Genomic DNA, 15,710 nt, shown 5'->3' with positions numbered 1-15,710 from the left:
ATAACCTGATTTTAATTTTCTATCTTGATAAAATGAGAGGATTGCTATATAAAGCTATTTCTGACTCTAAATTTCTATGAGTTTATGAGAATAGAAAGAGAGAAAGATTATGTGGTTCTCTTCCTGTTTATCCTCATTTTCCTTTGGCTGGGTCATTATTTATATCTTCAATATAATATCCCTTAATTGTAGACACTCCCTAAGGGTTAGTCCTCTACTCTCTTCCATCTATATTCTCTCTCTCTCTCTCTCTCTCTCTCTCTCTCTCGTTCCCTCCCTCTTTCCCTCCCCCTTTCTCTTCTCTCCTTCCTTCTATCAGCTTCCATGCATTTAAATCCCTTCTTTATCTTGTTCCATATCTCTTACTACTTATTGGACATTTCAAGCTAGATGTACTAAAGAAACCTCAAACTCAATGTGTCCAAAAACTAATTCATAACCTTTCTTCCTCAACATACTTCTATACCAAAATGTCCCTATTTCTATCAAGCACATCATTATTCTTGAGTCTCCTATGTTTTTAATCTTATCTTTATCCATGATTCTATATCATTTCATCTCATCGATCCAATCAGTTGCCAGATTTTCCAGTTCTGCCCTCACAACCTGTCTTATGTCTCAGCCTATTTTCACTACTCACACAGCCATCTTCTTAGTTCATATCTCCCTTGTACTATTGGACTACCTTCCTAATTGGTCTCCATACCTGAACTCTTTCCCCACTTCAGTCTATCTGTCTTTTTTATTATCTTTTTTTTTCCCTGGGGGAAAAAAATTGATTTGTCCTTTGTGATTAAAAAAAAATTTTTCTTTAAATAATGGAAATACATCTTCTCTTTCTCCTGTGAGATAACTCTGTAGTTATCATTGAGTGGTTAGCTCCCCAAATTCATCACCCTATGACCAAAGTGGTAATAATAAAGCTCTTAAAACTTGTTTAAAGATCCTCAGTGAGCAAACATGGAATTTGTTTCAGGATAAGTATTTGAAGCCATTCTAGGTTAAATAATCTGGTCCCCTGGCATACCTTCTGAAGCATGAAAAGTATCAAAAGTCTTTGGTGGTGTATATTTGAATGCTTCCAAAATATAAGCATAGATTGCAACCCCTTAGTTTTACCTTAGTTAAATGCTTATTAAGAGTTGCAGGAATGCCAAAATTCCTCATCTTCTGGCCCACCTAGTGACAAGCTTCTTCAAGCATAGCCATATCCATCTTTTGACAGTTGAGTCTATCGCCAACCCTATTTTTGAAGCCTTTTTTGCTTGGCAAAGCTTGCCTGAGCTTGAGTTCTGCAAACCTAGCCTTTGAGAGTTCAACTTCAGCTACTACATCACAAATAATCATCAAAATAGGAGTGTAGTGCCTTCATCTTCTGACCTGGTTATTTTAAAAGAATTTGACCCATCTCCCTATCCAATTATTTTAGAGTCCATGGAACTCCAGACTAGCAGTTGTTTCAGATTATTTTACTAAAAAGAGGAAACCAAGTTATTCAAATTGTATCACTGCAGTAAAATTTTTGAAGGCTCAATTCTCCTTACCTGTCAGAAGAGGAATTACTTCTTCTTCTTTTTTTTAATTTTATTTTTATTTAATTATTTTTTTAACCTTTAAATCACCTTCCAGAATTTGGAATGTTTATATATCAAGGTACTTATAAATAGTCTTTCATCCTAACAAGTTGTTCCTATTGTTTCATCTTTAGATCAAATAAGCTTTACTTCCTTTATAATCCTACTTCCTAAGTGTTTTTCTTTTGACATAATAATTAAAAATTGTTTCATTACCATGTTGTTTTGAGACTTGAAATATGTTGTCTCAAGAAATTTACTATCCTTCTCTCCTCCTCCCCCAAGTCATTTTGTATCCTATAATAGCAACTAACATGTCACATAGCTACCTTTCAAAACAACTGATGATTTTTGCTACTTGTGGCCTATCAAAAAAGTTTTATAATCTGTCGCTAGAATTCTACCTTACCTTCAGGAAGCTTATTGTATGGCTCAGACAGTACTCAAGGAAATAAACATACAGGTGAAGCCATTGACATTTAGAAGAACATATGAAAGAGCTTTTAGAACAAAACCACTATAGATGATTTTAACATCATCTTTCTTGAAGACTTGCAAATTTGAGGAAAGCCTTGAAAGAAGGGGAATAGAGGAATTAAACCAGTATTTGTCTTGTTTGGTTTTGAATGATCCTTTTTTGCTGCTTCTGAAAAATTGCATGTCCTCAAAGGATAAATAGTCGTTAGCACTGAAACCTAGACAAAGAAAGGATCCAAGTAGTGTTTCAAATAAATGTAGCATCATTGCAGTAAGTGTGCAACCTCCTAAATAAAGGAGGAATTCTTAACTGTGTGTGTGTGTGTGTGTGTGTGTGTGTGTGTGTGTGTGTGTGTTTGTGTATTGTAGATCTCTTGGGTAGGCTGGCAAAGTCTATGAATCCTTCTCAGAGGAATAGTTATAAATACATAAAATAAAATATAGAATTACAAAGGACATAAAGTTGTTTTTCCTTATCAACATTCATAGATTCCCTGAAATCTTTTCATATACCCCTACTTAACCCCTCCCCCCCTTTTTAATGATTGTCTAGTGATGGATATTTATCTTGCTCATAAATACATAACATATTAGAGCTAGAAGAGATCTTACTGTTATCTAATGCAATTATTTATGTTTCTTTTTATAATCAGTTACATATAATTATATGTTATACATATATTAAAAACTTATTGGTCTTTCCTGATGATTTTAGCATTATGAAAGAATTTGGAATGGAAGCTCACTCTGTTGGATTTTCTTTTTTTCTTTTTTTCCCCCCACTGCTGAAGCAATTGGGGTTAAGTGACTCACACAGCTAGGAAGTATTAAGTGTCTGAGTCACATTTGAACTCAGATCCTCCTGACTTCAGAGCTGGTGCTCTATCCACTGTGCCACCTAGCCGCCCCTTCTTTTATTTTCTTTTTCAATTCTTTACCAAAAATTTTTAAAACAGCTACTTTACTAATTGCTGAGGATACAAAGCAAACACCCCCTAATCATGCCAAAAGAAAACAAAATAACAGTCCCTCCTGTCTAAAAATATATATATATATAATCCAGTGAGGATACTTTTTATCTTCAATTCCTGGCACATAATAATTCTGTAATTGTTATTTGAGTGGATTTAAAGTCTCAAATTGTAAATTAAATTTATCTCTTATAGCTGTGTCCAGAAGGATTTAAAAAAAAAACCTCCAGAATGAAAAATAATAACAAAAAACTAGTCTTCTAATATTGTTTATTGTTTTCTAATTTTGTTACACGTTTAACACGTTCCTTTAAAAGGAAAAAAAAAAAAACATGAAATAGATGAAGAGAGAGATTCAAGATATTTTAAGAACAATATGTTTAGTTGATTTTCTGAGTTCTCAAGGGAGGTCAGCCACTGTCAAGATCAGGAAGCCCTGTGGCAAAATGCAAAGAGTGCTAGATCTGAAATCTGAGGTCTTGGGTTTGATTTCTGACTCTGGCCCTTAACACTTTGACTTTGGGCAAGTCCCTTTGAACCATTCTTCTCATTTTCCCTGTGTAAAATGAGGAGATTGAACTTGAAAACTTGCTTAGTCTTTATCTTTTGTGATCCTAAAATCTGAATAACTACATGTATTTTTTTTTTCAAGTAAATCTCATTCCTTTTACATTTTTATCTTTGCCTCACAGTCTCTACAGTAGATGTGCTAAATTCAGCCTGGTCACCATCACTGCATACAGAAACTCTATTTTTAAAAATAGCTACTTTTATTTCTTATTGATTCTGCACAAACCTTTAATCTTAGCCCAAAGAACAAAACTACAAAACTAGAACTTGAACCAGGATCCCTAATGGAGATTAATATTTTCCCCAGCAGCCTGTCAGCTGAATCATAGTCTAATTAAATCTTGCAGATTTAGTGAGTTTGCATTTAAGTATTAGCAGAATCAAGAATGGGTATAGCTGAAATGAGTTAGAATCTTTTCTGTAAATGGGAAGTTAAATTATCACAGTAATTTGATTAAATCATTTTAAAATCTTTCAAGCTAAATCATAGCCTTTAAAGAATAGTTTGAAGTCTTAATTGCTATTTGTGAGCGTATCTCTCTGCTGTTTGTTCTCGCCTCATTTCCTATGACATACTACAATATATCTCCTAGGGAATAAGAAGACTGGGGAAAGAAAAGGCTTAGGGTAAGGGTGGGAACTGAGGCGGGGGTGGGAAGGCTGTCTTCAAATATTTGAGGGGCTGTCAATGTGGCAGAGGAATTAAACTAATTCTTTGAGGTTTCATACCTGAAGTGTGGAAATTACAGGGAGGCAAATCTTGGCTTAATGTAAGGAGGGATCTTTTTTTTTTTTTTTTTTTTTTTTTTTTTTTTTTTTTGACTTTTGAACTATTGGAACTCTGTCAAAGCTGAGATCAGACTGTTAATGAGAGACTAAGTTGCCTTTTACCCAAAGTATCCAAAAAGTAATGCTCATTGACTAGAATTGTTATTGAGAATGTGCATGCATGTATCATGTTAAAGTTTGGACAGATGACCTCTAAGGATACTTTCAACTCTAAACAAAAGTATCTGATCCATCAAGTCACAGAATTTAGTGTTCTAGAGTTCTCAGTCCCCCTTAGTTTTATTTTTATCTATATCTTTTTAAACAGTTATAATTTTTTTTTAAAGTTTCTTTTGCATTCTTAGGGGTTAGAAAGGTCTTAAGGACCAATTTTGGGTTTAATAGTGCCTGGTGAATTTCACCTGCTGGCCTCTGAAATAGTCTAGACAACATCACCAAGTAAAACATCTATTTTCTTTAACAATGCATACTTGTTACAAGGGTGTTTTTTTTTTTTTTCTTCCTTTAAGTAGTGGGTGGGAAGTTTAAAAAAAATTAGCCAAGATAAGGTAGATGAAAGTGTATAAAAGAGAATGAAAAAAGAGAAGCTTGTATAAGAAATAAAGATTTGTGTATGGTGCAGAATATACTGACATTCACCACCTTAGCTTGTCTAACTTTGTCATAGAAGCATTCCTTCATAGATTTGCAGAAACCTTATGTCAGGAAAAGCTTATGAGCACACTGCCTTATCTTGCAGAACTTTCTTTTTAAAAAGTTCATACAACACTTACACATTATTTAGAACCCTATTAGGGAATTCATCCATGACTGCCTAATGTGAATTGTTACTGCTTTATCAATAGTGTGACCAAAAGGGAAAAGATGATATTATAAAGAACAAGGCACAGAGGAAAATTAGACTGTAAAAAAATTGTAGTGGCACACCTTTTCCTTTTGTTTAATTAGACTACTTATTATACTTTTAAAAAGCACTGATCTTCTGAAAACTAAAGATTGCCATTTTTGAACATTCTATTCTTTGAATTGTGTGCAGGATTTGACTAACTGCATATATCTTAGGGCCTGCATTCACCAAGAACCAGAATTATTAAACATGTAGAATCCCCAGAGGACTCCATTATGTGTAATTAACAGATAAACTGTCATCAGAATCAATAAAACGTGCTAAATGATTCAAACTTGTATATAATTAAGTGTCTGTTTTAGAGCCGGAGCTGTAACTTTTATTTTTTTCCCCCTTCCATTTGCACATTTCTTTTGAGAGTGATCATTGAGCCAACCTTTTTAACCCTTCTTTTGCTGTAACTGGATTTTTGAGATACTAAGGAAGTTTTCTCTAAAAGATGATACCGTTTCCCTTTGTGATGTAGGATGCTGATAATATTAGCCAGTTGTTAAAAGTACTATTGACCCTGGTATTCTATTGTGATTTCTATAAGTTTATGAACAAGTGTCACAACTTTAGTGTTTATCCTTATCTCAGATCAGAATCACTTCTTAATGATGTTCATAACCCTTGTCAAGTACTCTCCTCACTGCAAATCTCTGGGTTCTGTAGTGCAAATATTATTATCTCCATTTTACCCAAGAGTATATAGTTCCAGAGAAAGTCAAATGATGTATTTGCCAATATGTAGCTAGTTAGCATCAAAGCCAGAAGTGGAATCTTACAACACCTCTGCCTCCACAGTTAGTGTTCTTTCCTATGTACTGGGCTAACTTTCAATTGGAATCAAAATAGACTGAGTCTTATACTTTTTTATAAAAATATATAAAAATCTCATAGAAACTTAGAGCTGGAAGGATTTTTTCCCCCAATCATCTAGTCCAATGCCCTCATTTTCCAGATAGGGACACTCCAGAATAAAGTGACTTTTATAGATTACACATCATGTTAGTAGCAAAACTAGGGCAGAATTCAGGCTCTCTGTTTCCCAGATAAGTGACCTTTCCCTATAGCACACACTGTATTCTGAAAAGCATCTCTCACTCATAATAAATACTTGTGGGACCAATGGATTATAGTCACATTTAAACATTTGTTTGATTCTTTAAGGAAACAATTTATGAATGAAAGACGCAATTATTAAGTCTCCTCTCTTACCCTTCCTCCCTCCACATAGCAGTATTTGAAATTATCTGTTATTTGTCAGTTTTAGACATTTCTTTAAATGTCTAATTGTAAAGTTGATTTGAAAGTAATGGAACAGTCATAATTTATAGCCTATTAATATTTTTGATCAACTAAAGTGTAATACTTTTCTGCTAGTATTCTGATAAAAACATGTTTTACATCTTTGTTTTACAGATTCAATGCACATAGAAGATGTTGAAGCAGTGCAAAAACTCCAAGATGTCTTACATGAGGCTCTTCAGGATTATGAAGCTGGTCAACACATGGAAGACCCCCGTCGGGCTGGCAAGATGCTGATGACTCTCCCGCTTCTGAGGCAAACCTCTACCAAGGCTGTGCAACATTTCTACAACATCAAATTGGAAGGCAAAGTCCCTATGCACAAACTTTTTTTGGAAATGCTGGAGGCCAAGGTTTGACTAAAAGCACCCTAGGCCTTCCCATCATGCACGCTGAAAAGGGGAAAATAAACCGGAAAATTAATGACAAAGAAACTTTAATGACAACAACAACAAAATGACTGCACTGATCATTTAGCAGCAAGACTGTGATGCAGCTTTCAACTTCCTCTGTATCTTTTGATGCAGTCTCTCTACTTTATCTCTTATCCTGATGTTCACTTTCTTCCCCTCCTTTCTTTGTTCCTTCCTTTCCTACTCGCATCCCTTTCTTCCATTTTCCTTCTTCTCCTCTTTTCTCTTCTCTCCTTACTTCTGTCTCATCAACCTTTCCTCCTTCTATCCTTTCTTCCTAACTTCCTTCCTTCCTTCCTTCCACTGAACTTTTTAAAAAAAGAGGTCTCTAATTGAAGAGATGGAAGCCGGCCCTGCCAAAGGATGGAGATCCATAATATGGATGCCAGTGAACTTATTATGAACCATTATGTCCCCAGTGACAAAGGAATCAAAGAGAGAACCATCGTACCTAACAGTAAAATATAACACAATGAATTGACTCAATGCAGTATTAGATTTCATAGGAGCAGTCTCTAATTAGGCGACTTAAGCAACGTGGCATCGGCTGCTTCTTACCATTGCATTTCCATCTAGATCAGTTACAGCCATTTGATTCCTTAATTGTTTTTTCAAGTCTTCCAATTTGTTAGGTTTAGCTACTATGTAACTTTTTCAGGGAATAGTTTAAGCTTTATTCATTCATGCAATACTAAAGAGAAAGAAAAATACTGCATTTTTGTGCTGGCTTTGAACAATGATGAACAATAATGAAGGACAAATGAATCCTGAAGGAAGATTTTTTTAAAATGTTTTGTTTCTTCTTACAAATGGAGATTTTTTTGTACCAGCTTTACCACTTTTCAGCCATTTAATAATGTGGAAATTTATCTTATTCAAGCAATAGTTGAAGGGAAGGTGCATATTATCACGGATGCAATTTATGTTGTGTGCCAGTCTGGTCCCAAATATCCAATTTCTTAACAAGAGCTCCAGTATAGCTAAATGTTCACTTGCACAAGGGATTAGATTACACCTACAGGGGCTCTGAATAGTCCGAATACCCCACACATCTCTAGAACTGTTAGAAGAGCATATCTGTACCTGAGAGGTAGAGTTGTCATTTGACTTCTAACTATAACAGTGACAAAGAAATGAAATACTGCTTGTTTGCAAAGTTAAGAACATTTCATAGAAGGAGCTGTGAGCCAATATTTGTTAGAGGCAATAAGTTAAATGCCAAAATTTGCAGAAATTGATAATGATAGCAAACACCTGACCAAATTCCAAAATTAGACTCGTATGAGTTTATTCATTTAAAATTTTGTTTTTTGGGACTTGATTTCGATGGCAGTTTTCTTTTACCAATAGCAAAATAAGACTACATGCTTTTCAACCAGTATTGTCACAGCATGAAAGTCAGTCAGGTTCAAGACTGTTAAAGAGGTGTAATCTAATGTATAAATCAATTAGATGCCCCCAGAAAACTACAGTCGCTAAATAACCAATAAACAATAACCTCCATCCAATGCTATACCAATGTACCAGTGTTAGTAGCTGCTCCCTGTATTATGTGAACATTCTTATTCTATGTACACAGATGTAATTAAAATTGTAATCCTAACAAACAAAAGAAATGTAGTTCAGCTTTTCAATGTTTCATGTTTGCTGTGCTTTTCTGAATTTTTATGTTGCATTCAAAGACTGTTGTCTTGTTCTTCTTGTGGTGTTTGGATTCTTGTGGTGTGTGCTTTTAGACACAGGGTAGAATTAGAGACAATATTGGATGTACAATTCCTCAGGAGATTACAGTAGTATATTCTATTCCTTACTGGTAATAAGGTTCTTCCTAATAATAATTAAGAGATTGAAACTCCAAACAAGTATTCATTATGAACAGATACACATCGAAATCATAATATTTTCAAAACAAGGAATAATTTCTGTAACAGTTTATTATAGAATACCAATGTATAGCTTAGAAATAAAACTTTGAATATTTCAAGAATATAGATAAGTCTAATTTTTAAATGCTGTAAATATGGCTTTTACTCAATCATCTCTCAGATGTTGTTATTAACTCACTCTGTGTTGTTGCAAAACTTTTTGGTGCGGACAAGTTTCCAAAACTATTGCTACTTCGTGTGCTTTAAACAAAATACCGTGGGGCTGATGTTCATCAGCCTTGTGCTAGAAATACTGTGTATCTATCATTAGCTATATGGGACTATATTGTAGATTGTGGTTTCTCAGTAGAGAAGTGACTTAGTGTGATTCTAGATAAATCATCATTAGCAATTCATTCAGATGGTCAATAACTTGAAATTTATAGCTGTGATAGGAGTTCAGAAATTGGCACATCCCTTTTAAAATAACAGATTTAAAAAAAAAGTACAACTCCTGGGAAAAAAAGGTGCTGATTCTATAAGATTATTTATATATATATATATATTATAAGTGTTTAACAAAAGAATAATAATAATAATAATAATAATGTTTATTTTCCAGAAGAATTGTGCTGGTTTTAAGTTAACTACTATTCAACTACATATATATACTACAATATATATGTAATATAGCTAATATATAAACATTGTTTTCACTGTATCACATTAAAGAACCTGGGCTTCAGAGTCAAAAGCCAAACAACCTAAGAGATAGAGATGTATTAAAGGAGTACAGTGCAAATTTTAGTTTTCTTTTTCAGTGACTTCTGGCCGTACAAAAGGACAACTGTCTCAAGATTCCGAAGCAAAATTGGTCAAAAGAACCATGTGGACTTGTAGGGTAAAAGCTCATCTTAAACCATGCTGGAGGACAGTTTTTTCAAGGTTCAATCAAGACCACTTACTGAATGTGAAGTTTGGGAGAGTTTTTAAAGTGTATGTTTTAGCCATGATGATTTTGATTTCTATGTTTGATTCAGTTATTTTTTTTTCTTATTTAAAGCAATATGATTGTGTGACTCCCAGAAGTTACACTTGTGTTTCAATCAGATCAGATTGTTGTATTTATTCCACTATTTTGCATTTAAATGATAACATAAAAGATATAAAAAATTTAAAACTGCTATTTTTCTTATAGAAGAGGAAATGGGTGTCGGTGATTGTATTTTAATTATTTAAGCGTCTCTGTTTACCTGCCTAGGATAACATTTTATGGCAGTCTTATGTGCAAAGATCGTAAAAGGACAAAAAATTTAAACTGCTTATAATAATCCAGGAGTTGCATAATAGCCAGTAGTTAAAAACAAAATGAAACAAAAACAAAAAACCATGTCTATAGCTGTAGATGGGCTTCACATCTGTAAAGCAATCAATTGTATATTTTTGTGATGTGTATCATACCGTGTGCTCCAAAAAATGTCCATTTGTGTAAATGTATTTATTTTATATTGTATATATTGTTAAATGCAAAAAGGAGATATGATTCTGTAACTCCAATCAGTTCAGATGTGTAACTCAAATTATTATGCCTTTCAGGATGATGGTAGAGCAATATTAAACAAGCTTCCACTTTTGGTTGCTCTTGTGTCTTGTTTTCTTTTTCTTTCTTTCTTTCTTTCTTTTTTTTATACAAAAGAACCAAATCAATAAACATTGCTTTTTGTTACTTTAATTCAAAGAGTAGCTCAGGGTACCTGTCCCCTTAAAATAAAGTAGGAGTATAAATAAGAGCTATATAAAGGCTTGTCAGAATGAATTCCAGGGTGCCATAAGACATTTTGCATATTTAAGAGTATGCAAAATGTCTCCTGGCACATTAGAATTCATTCTGACAAGCCTTTATATAGCTCTTATTTAATCTTAAAGCATCTCCACATCAACCTGCATTACTCAAAATCATCGCCTCTGTCAATGTCATAACAGAAAACTTTCCTCCTATTTTAAGATCATATTAAAACTGCTAGAGATACCTATTATTTCCCTCCATTAACAATTAAAATCCCCCAGCCCCCACCCTTGAGTTTAGCTTGTCAGCAAACCCACACGTGCTTTGTAGATAGGCTAGAGATGGCTGTCTGGCCAGCATTTCTGAATGGGGAGTCGGAACAAGCCCTATAGATAGCTGTTCATTACGATTGGGAGCTGTCCTCGAATTTCAAAGGGTTAAATAGCTCAGCTTAAAGCCACAGTTACTGGTCCTCACTCCCCCTCCATCCCCCTCCTTGCCTTCTTCGTTTGGAAAGGTCGAAGCCCTTGCTGCTTGGGGTCAAGCTGTTCTTCCAGTGGACCCTTCTGGAGCCATCACAGAAGTGCTAATGTGTGCTTTCCTTGCCTTTTTAGCCTATCTTGATAGTATTTTGTCATTGTACTTGCCCAGTATATTTCTCACCTTTCAGTGGCAGCTGGTTCTCTGGAGAAGAAAGCTGATGACACAAAGAGTACTAAACTGAGTGGCATTCAGGGACTTGAAATTACCTAAATCACTAAAGCCTGCTAGCTACCGAGACAACTTAGTGTATTGTGTTTTTCCCCCCTTCCCTTCTATTTCGCTTTGTTTTGAACAGCAAAACTAAAGTATGATATAGAAGGTAACAGTTCTTGCCTTTGATATTTTACTGGTACTTGAGAAGACCTCAAATAAAAAGTATGATAGACAACTCTAAAAAGGGCAATCATGCATGAAATCTTCAAATGAAATCCCAATTTTTCCCCGGCAAGAATGCCACTGACAGTTTATCAAACTTTGTCTAGCTGAATCTTTCTTCTTAAATACAGAGGTATTGTTCAGAGTTTTCCCAGTAAAGCAGAAGGGATCACTGCAGCCTCAGACTGAGGGGGAAAGCATCATTGAAAGAACTGGTTCTGAAGACTTAGCATATTGAAGTTTGCCAAGTATAAACAATAGTCTACTTTCTAAGATGCTTAAGTTTTTTTTTTTTAATTTTCTTTACTGGTTTCTAAATTGGTAATCTTAATAGCTGGGGTTGCTTACAAATACAAGTATGTTAGAAAAAAAAAGGGGGGGGTTATCCATATAACTGTCCCTACTTATTGAACTATAAGAAAAAGGCCAAAAAAAAAAAGTTGAACACTCAAAATCACAAATCCAGTGAAATACTGCCCTCCACTTTACTGACCTCCGCTTTCCCCTCCCCCAACAAAGCACATTTTATTTCATGATTCCCAAGCTGCATCTTCTGGTTATATCCCAAATAAAAACAGAGATGCCAGCTCACAGACGTGGTCTGCAGAATAGCAAGTGATTTTTTTTTTTCACTCTTCACCCTGTCCACCCCCCTCATCTTCTCAGTCCCCAACCTTTTCCCTTTCACTTGGCCGTTGACAGCTCTTTGAAGGCAGTATGGGAATGGCTAAAAATCCCTTTCCCTGCAAGCTTGAGCACAGATCTTAGTAAATTTGAATCATTTTCTGTAGTGACTCTCGCTGAATATGTTGCTCTTTTGGGGGCTTAAAGTGAAATGTTTTGCTCAGTCTTGTCCTTTAGAGATGCATTTTATTTTTCCATTCACTAGACATCTTTTTTGTATCTCATGTTTCTCCCCACTCCCAACTGATATTGGTTCAAATCCCTAAAAAAATTGGACTTTTTAAAAGTTTTATGCTTTGATCATAAGTGCAGTGTTTTCAGAAGTTCAACAGTTTTCAAAGTCCTACATTTTCATCAATATTTCTAAAGGATTAAACTTCCCACATCGAGTTTCTGATGGTTCTTGGTAGTATGGGGAGAAACAACACAAAAACAAGTAGTTGTGGATTGATTACACATAGCATCTTATTAAGCAAAATAGAAAAGAAAGGAATTTCAAAATATAATCCTCCTTTCCCAGGGGTATTTGTCTTGTTCTCCATGAAGTTAAAGGTCTGAAATAATGTGCCCATCAGGAGCTCAATGTTGCATGTCCATGCCAGTTGGTCCAAGGGCTTGTTATGATGGTAATGACCTGCTGAAACGTGAGCTCCGATGGCAACAATACAATTGCTACCAGCTCACCCGCTGGGAGAAATATTTTATTATTGTCAAATGTCCTCCATAGAGATTTGTTTTGCCTGTTCCCGTTTAAATTAAATTCAAAGCAGCACTGTATTATTATTTCTCTGGAGTATATTTGAAATAAACAACTAGGCTCAAAATTCAAGATTCCTGGCTAGCTCAAATTTGTTTATTAGCAGAAAAATGACAATAGATGACAACATAGCTGCAGGAATATTTTCATGACTATGGTACCAGGAAGGAGATTTACACACTAAACTCATGGCCTAACAGCATTGGAATTCCCTCCTTCATTAGAGACGAGCTAAGTGAATAATGAACTCTTCCACTGGTTTTACAAACTTAAAAAAAAAAAATAATGTCCCATGACACTACAGATTTGGAGAGAAATATACAGAACTTTGGGCATGAGAAAGTAGGGGCATAAATTGTTCCTAAAATTTTAAATTGAGATTGGGTTGAAATGTATTCCTCTCAAACAACAGCAATAAAACCCCTGCTAGGCTCTTGTCACAGAATGAGAAAGTGTAACTGGCAATATGACTTGAGTAATCTCTGGTTAGACTCATTCCTCTACTGAATACTTCAACATTGTTTTTAAGAGAAGAAAATACTTTGTGGATGAGGCCACTTGCATTTTCTAATCTATTTTAAACATGTACTAGATTCAGATCAGGGAGCTTTTTGCAATTTTGTCTTAATGTATACCAGCTGTATTCAGTTTCAGAGGACCTTAGTCCAAATACGGCCCAGACACTTATGACTTTTGGCAAGTCACTAAATCTCTGGGTCTCAGTTTCCTCAGGTGTATAATGAAAGGAATGATGAATAGATTATATCTAACTTCCCTTTCAAGTCTGGAGCTGGGATCCTGTGACCATCAAGAAAGACTAAAGTAGAAATGGCCACTTTTGCAAATATTTATTACCTTCCTAAAAATAAGAATGAACTGTCCTTTTAAATGAAGGTTTATACCAAAGAAGTAAATCTTTGTTAAATATAACCAAAGATGGAAATTATTTTTATTATTTGAACAATATAATAGAATCATCTCATCCAAAAACCATGGCTAAAAATGGACCCCTTTTTCAAAATAAGTAGTTACCCAATCTTTTTCGAAGAAGCAAGCCACTATCATTCTTGGCAGCCCATTTCACTTTGTGATAACTCTAATTATTAGGAAATGTTTCCTAATGGTAAGTCTAATTTTTATTCATTTTATAAACATATTCATAGCGAAAATAAAATCTTAACCCTCTTCCATGTCATTAGTACTGTTGCAGTAAAGGCAACTATTATTTCCATCCTTATGGCTTTTCTATGCAAGATAAGTTTCTCTTTCACCTGAACTTTAAGGTCTTTACCTTCTTCTTTGCTCATCTCTGGATACTATTTTATTAGTGTCTTGCCCAGAATTTAACAAAATATTTTAGATGTTTTCTGATTGTGACAGAATACAATGGGATCATCACTTTTTCTGAAAATTACCCTTTAGAATTTCATTGTATGCCAATAAACTTCCCTTCACTTTAAACTCCTTCCTTCCATGATTCTTTCATCTTTTGGCTCTTAATGAAACCTATGTTGCTAAAGAAGACAAAGCTTCCTTGGCTATCTTTTCAATAACTAGATGCCCATTTGTTAATTATTCTTTCTTTTCTTATGTGCTGGACAAGGAGAAGGAATAGGTATAACTTGTTCCCAGTTGTAATTTCTTAGATCCAGGCCATTCTTCGTCTTTTTCACCAAAAGGTCCTACCCAGTTCAAAAACTTTTTCTGTCCCTCCCCTCTTCATCCCCTTCTCTTATATTGTTATTGTTTAGTCCAAGAGTGAGGAACCTTTTTACTGCCAACAGCTATTTGGATATTTACAACATCATTTTAATATTTTAATCTTGCTTGACCCCATTAAGACTGATATGAACATGAGCCCTGCATTTGATCCCTCTGTTCCACACAAGCTCCTTTCCCTCTCAGTAGAGAATCCTGCCTCATTCTTTCCCAAGAAAATAATAATAATAATAGCTAATATTTATGCAGCAGTTTACAAATACTATCTCATTTTGTCTGGGAGGCAGGTGATATTATTAGCTCCATTTTATAATTGAGGAAAATGAAACAAATTATTAAGTAATTTGCTGAGAGTTTCATAGCTAGGAAATATACAAATCAGGATCTGAATCCTCGTTTTCCTGATTCCAAGTTCAATACTCTATGTATTTTGCCAACTAGCTTCCTCTCGGTTAACATTTTTTTTTTATTAATTTCTACCTCGAAACCCTTAAACCCTCCTCTTGCTTTCTCCCCCATTTTCTCCTTTTTTTATACTCTGGCTTCAAAGGAAGCGTGATTCTTTTTTTTTTTTTTAACTTCTTTTATTTATTTGTTTTTAATATGCATTGCTTTCTGAATAACACTAAAAGACAAAAATCAGAAGAAAAGGGGAAAAACATGGAAGAGAGAGGAAAGAAAGAAAGAAAAAAAGAAGTGAACATAGCATGTGTTGATTTACACATTCAATCTCCATAGTTCTTTTTCTGGATGCACATGGCATTTTCTTATCCAAAGTCTATTGGGATTATTTTGGATCACTGTATCACTGAGAAAATCCAAGTCTTTCATAATTGACCATCACATATTCTTATTGTTATTCTGTAAAATGTATTCCTGGTTCTGCTTGTTTTGCTCAGCATCAATTCATGTAAATCTTTCCAGGCTTTTCTAAAACCAGCTTGTTTATCATTTTTTATAGAACGATAATATTTCATTTTCTTCATATAC

The 15,710-nt window shown here is 34.6% G+C and overlaps 1 protein-coding gene across 6 annotated transcripts in view; it reads left to right on the top strand.

The window, feature by feature from the left end:
- Positions 1 to 10,490, top strand: part of ESRRG (estrogen related receptor gamma) — a 654,372-nt gene extending 643,882 nt beyond the window's left edge. For all 6 annotated transcript variants that reach the window (XM_031937375.1, XM_031937373.1, XM_031937374.1 and 3 more), the window contains one exon: positions 6,693 to 10,490. In XM_031937375.1, coding sequence (XP_031793235.1) covers positions 6,693 to 6,937 — 245 coding nt within the window. In that variant the 3' untranslated portion in view covers positions 6,938 to 10,490. The remainder of the gene's footprint in view (positions 1 to 6,692) is intronic.
- Positions 10,491 to 15,710: the final 5,220 nt, after the last annotated feature.

The sequence above is a fragment of the Sarcophilus harrisii genome, chromosome 4 (assembly GCF_902635505.1).
Source record: "Sarcophilus harrisii chromosome 4, mSarHar1.11, whole genome shotgun sequence".
Taxonomy (NCBI): Eukaryota; Metazoa; Chordata; class Mammalia; order Dasyuromorphia; family Dasyuridae; genus Sarcophilus; species Sarcophilus harrisii.
This window is presented reverse-complemented; position numbering and strand designations above follow the sequence as displayed.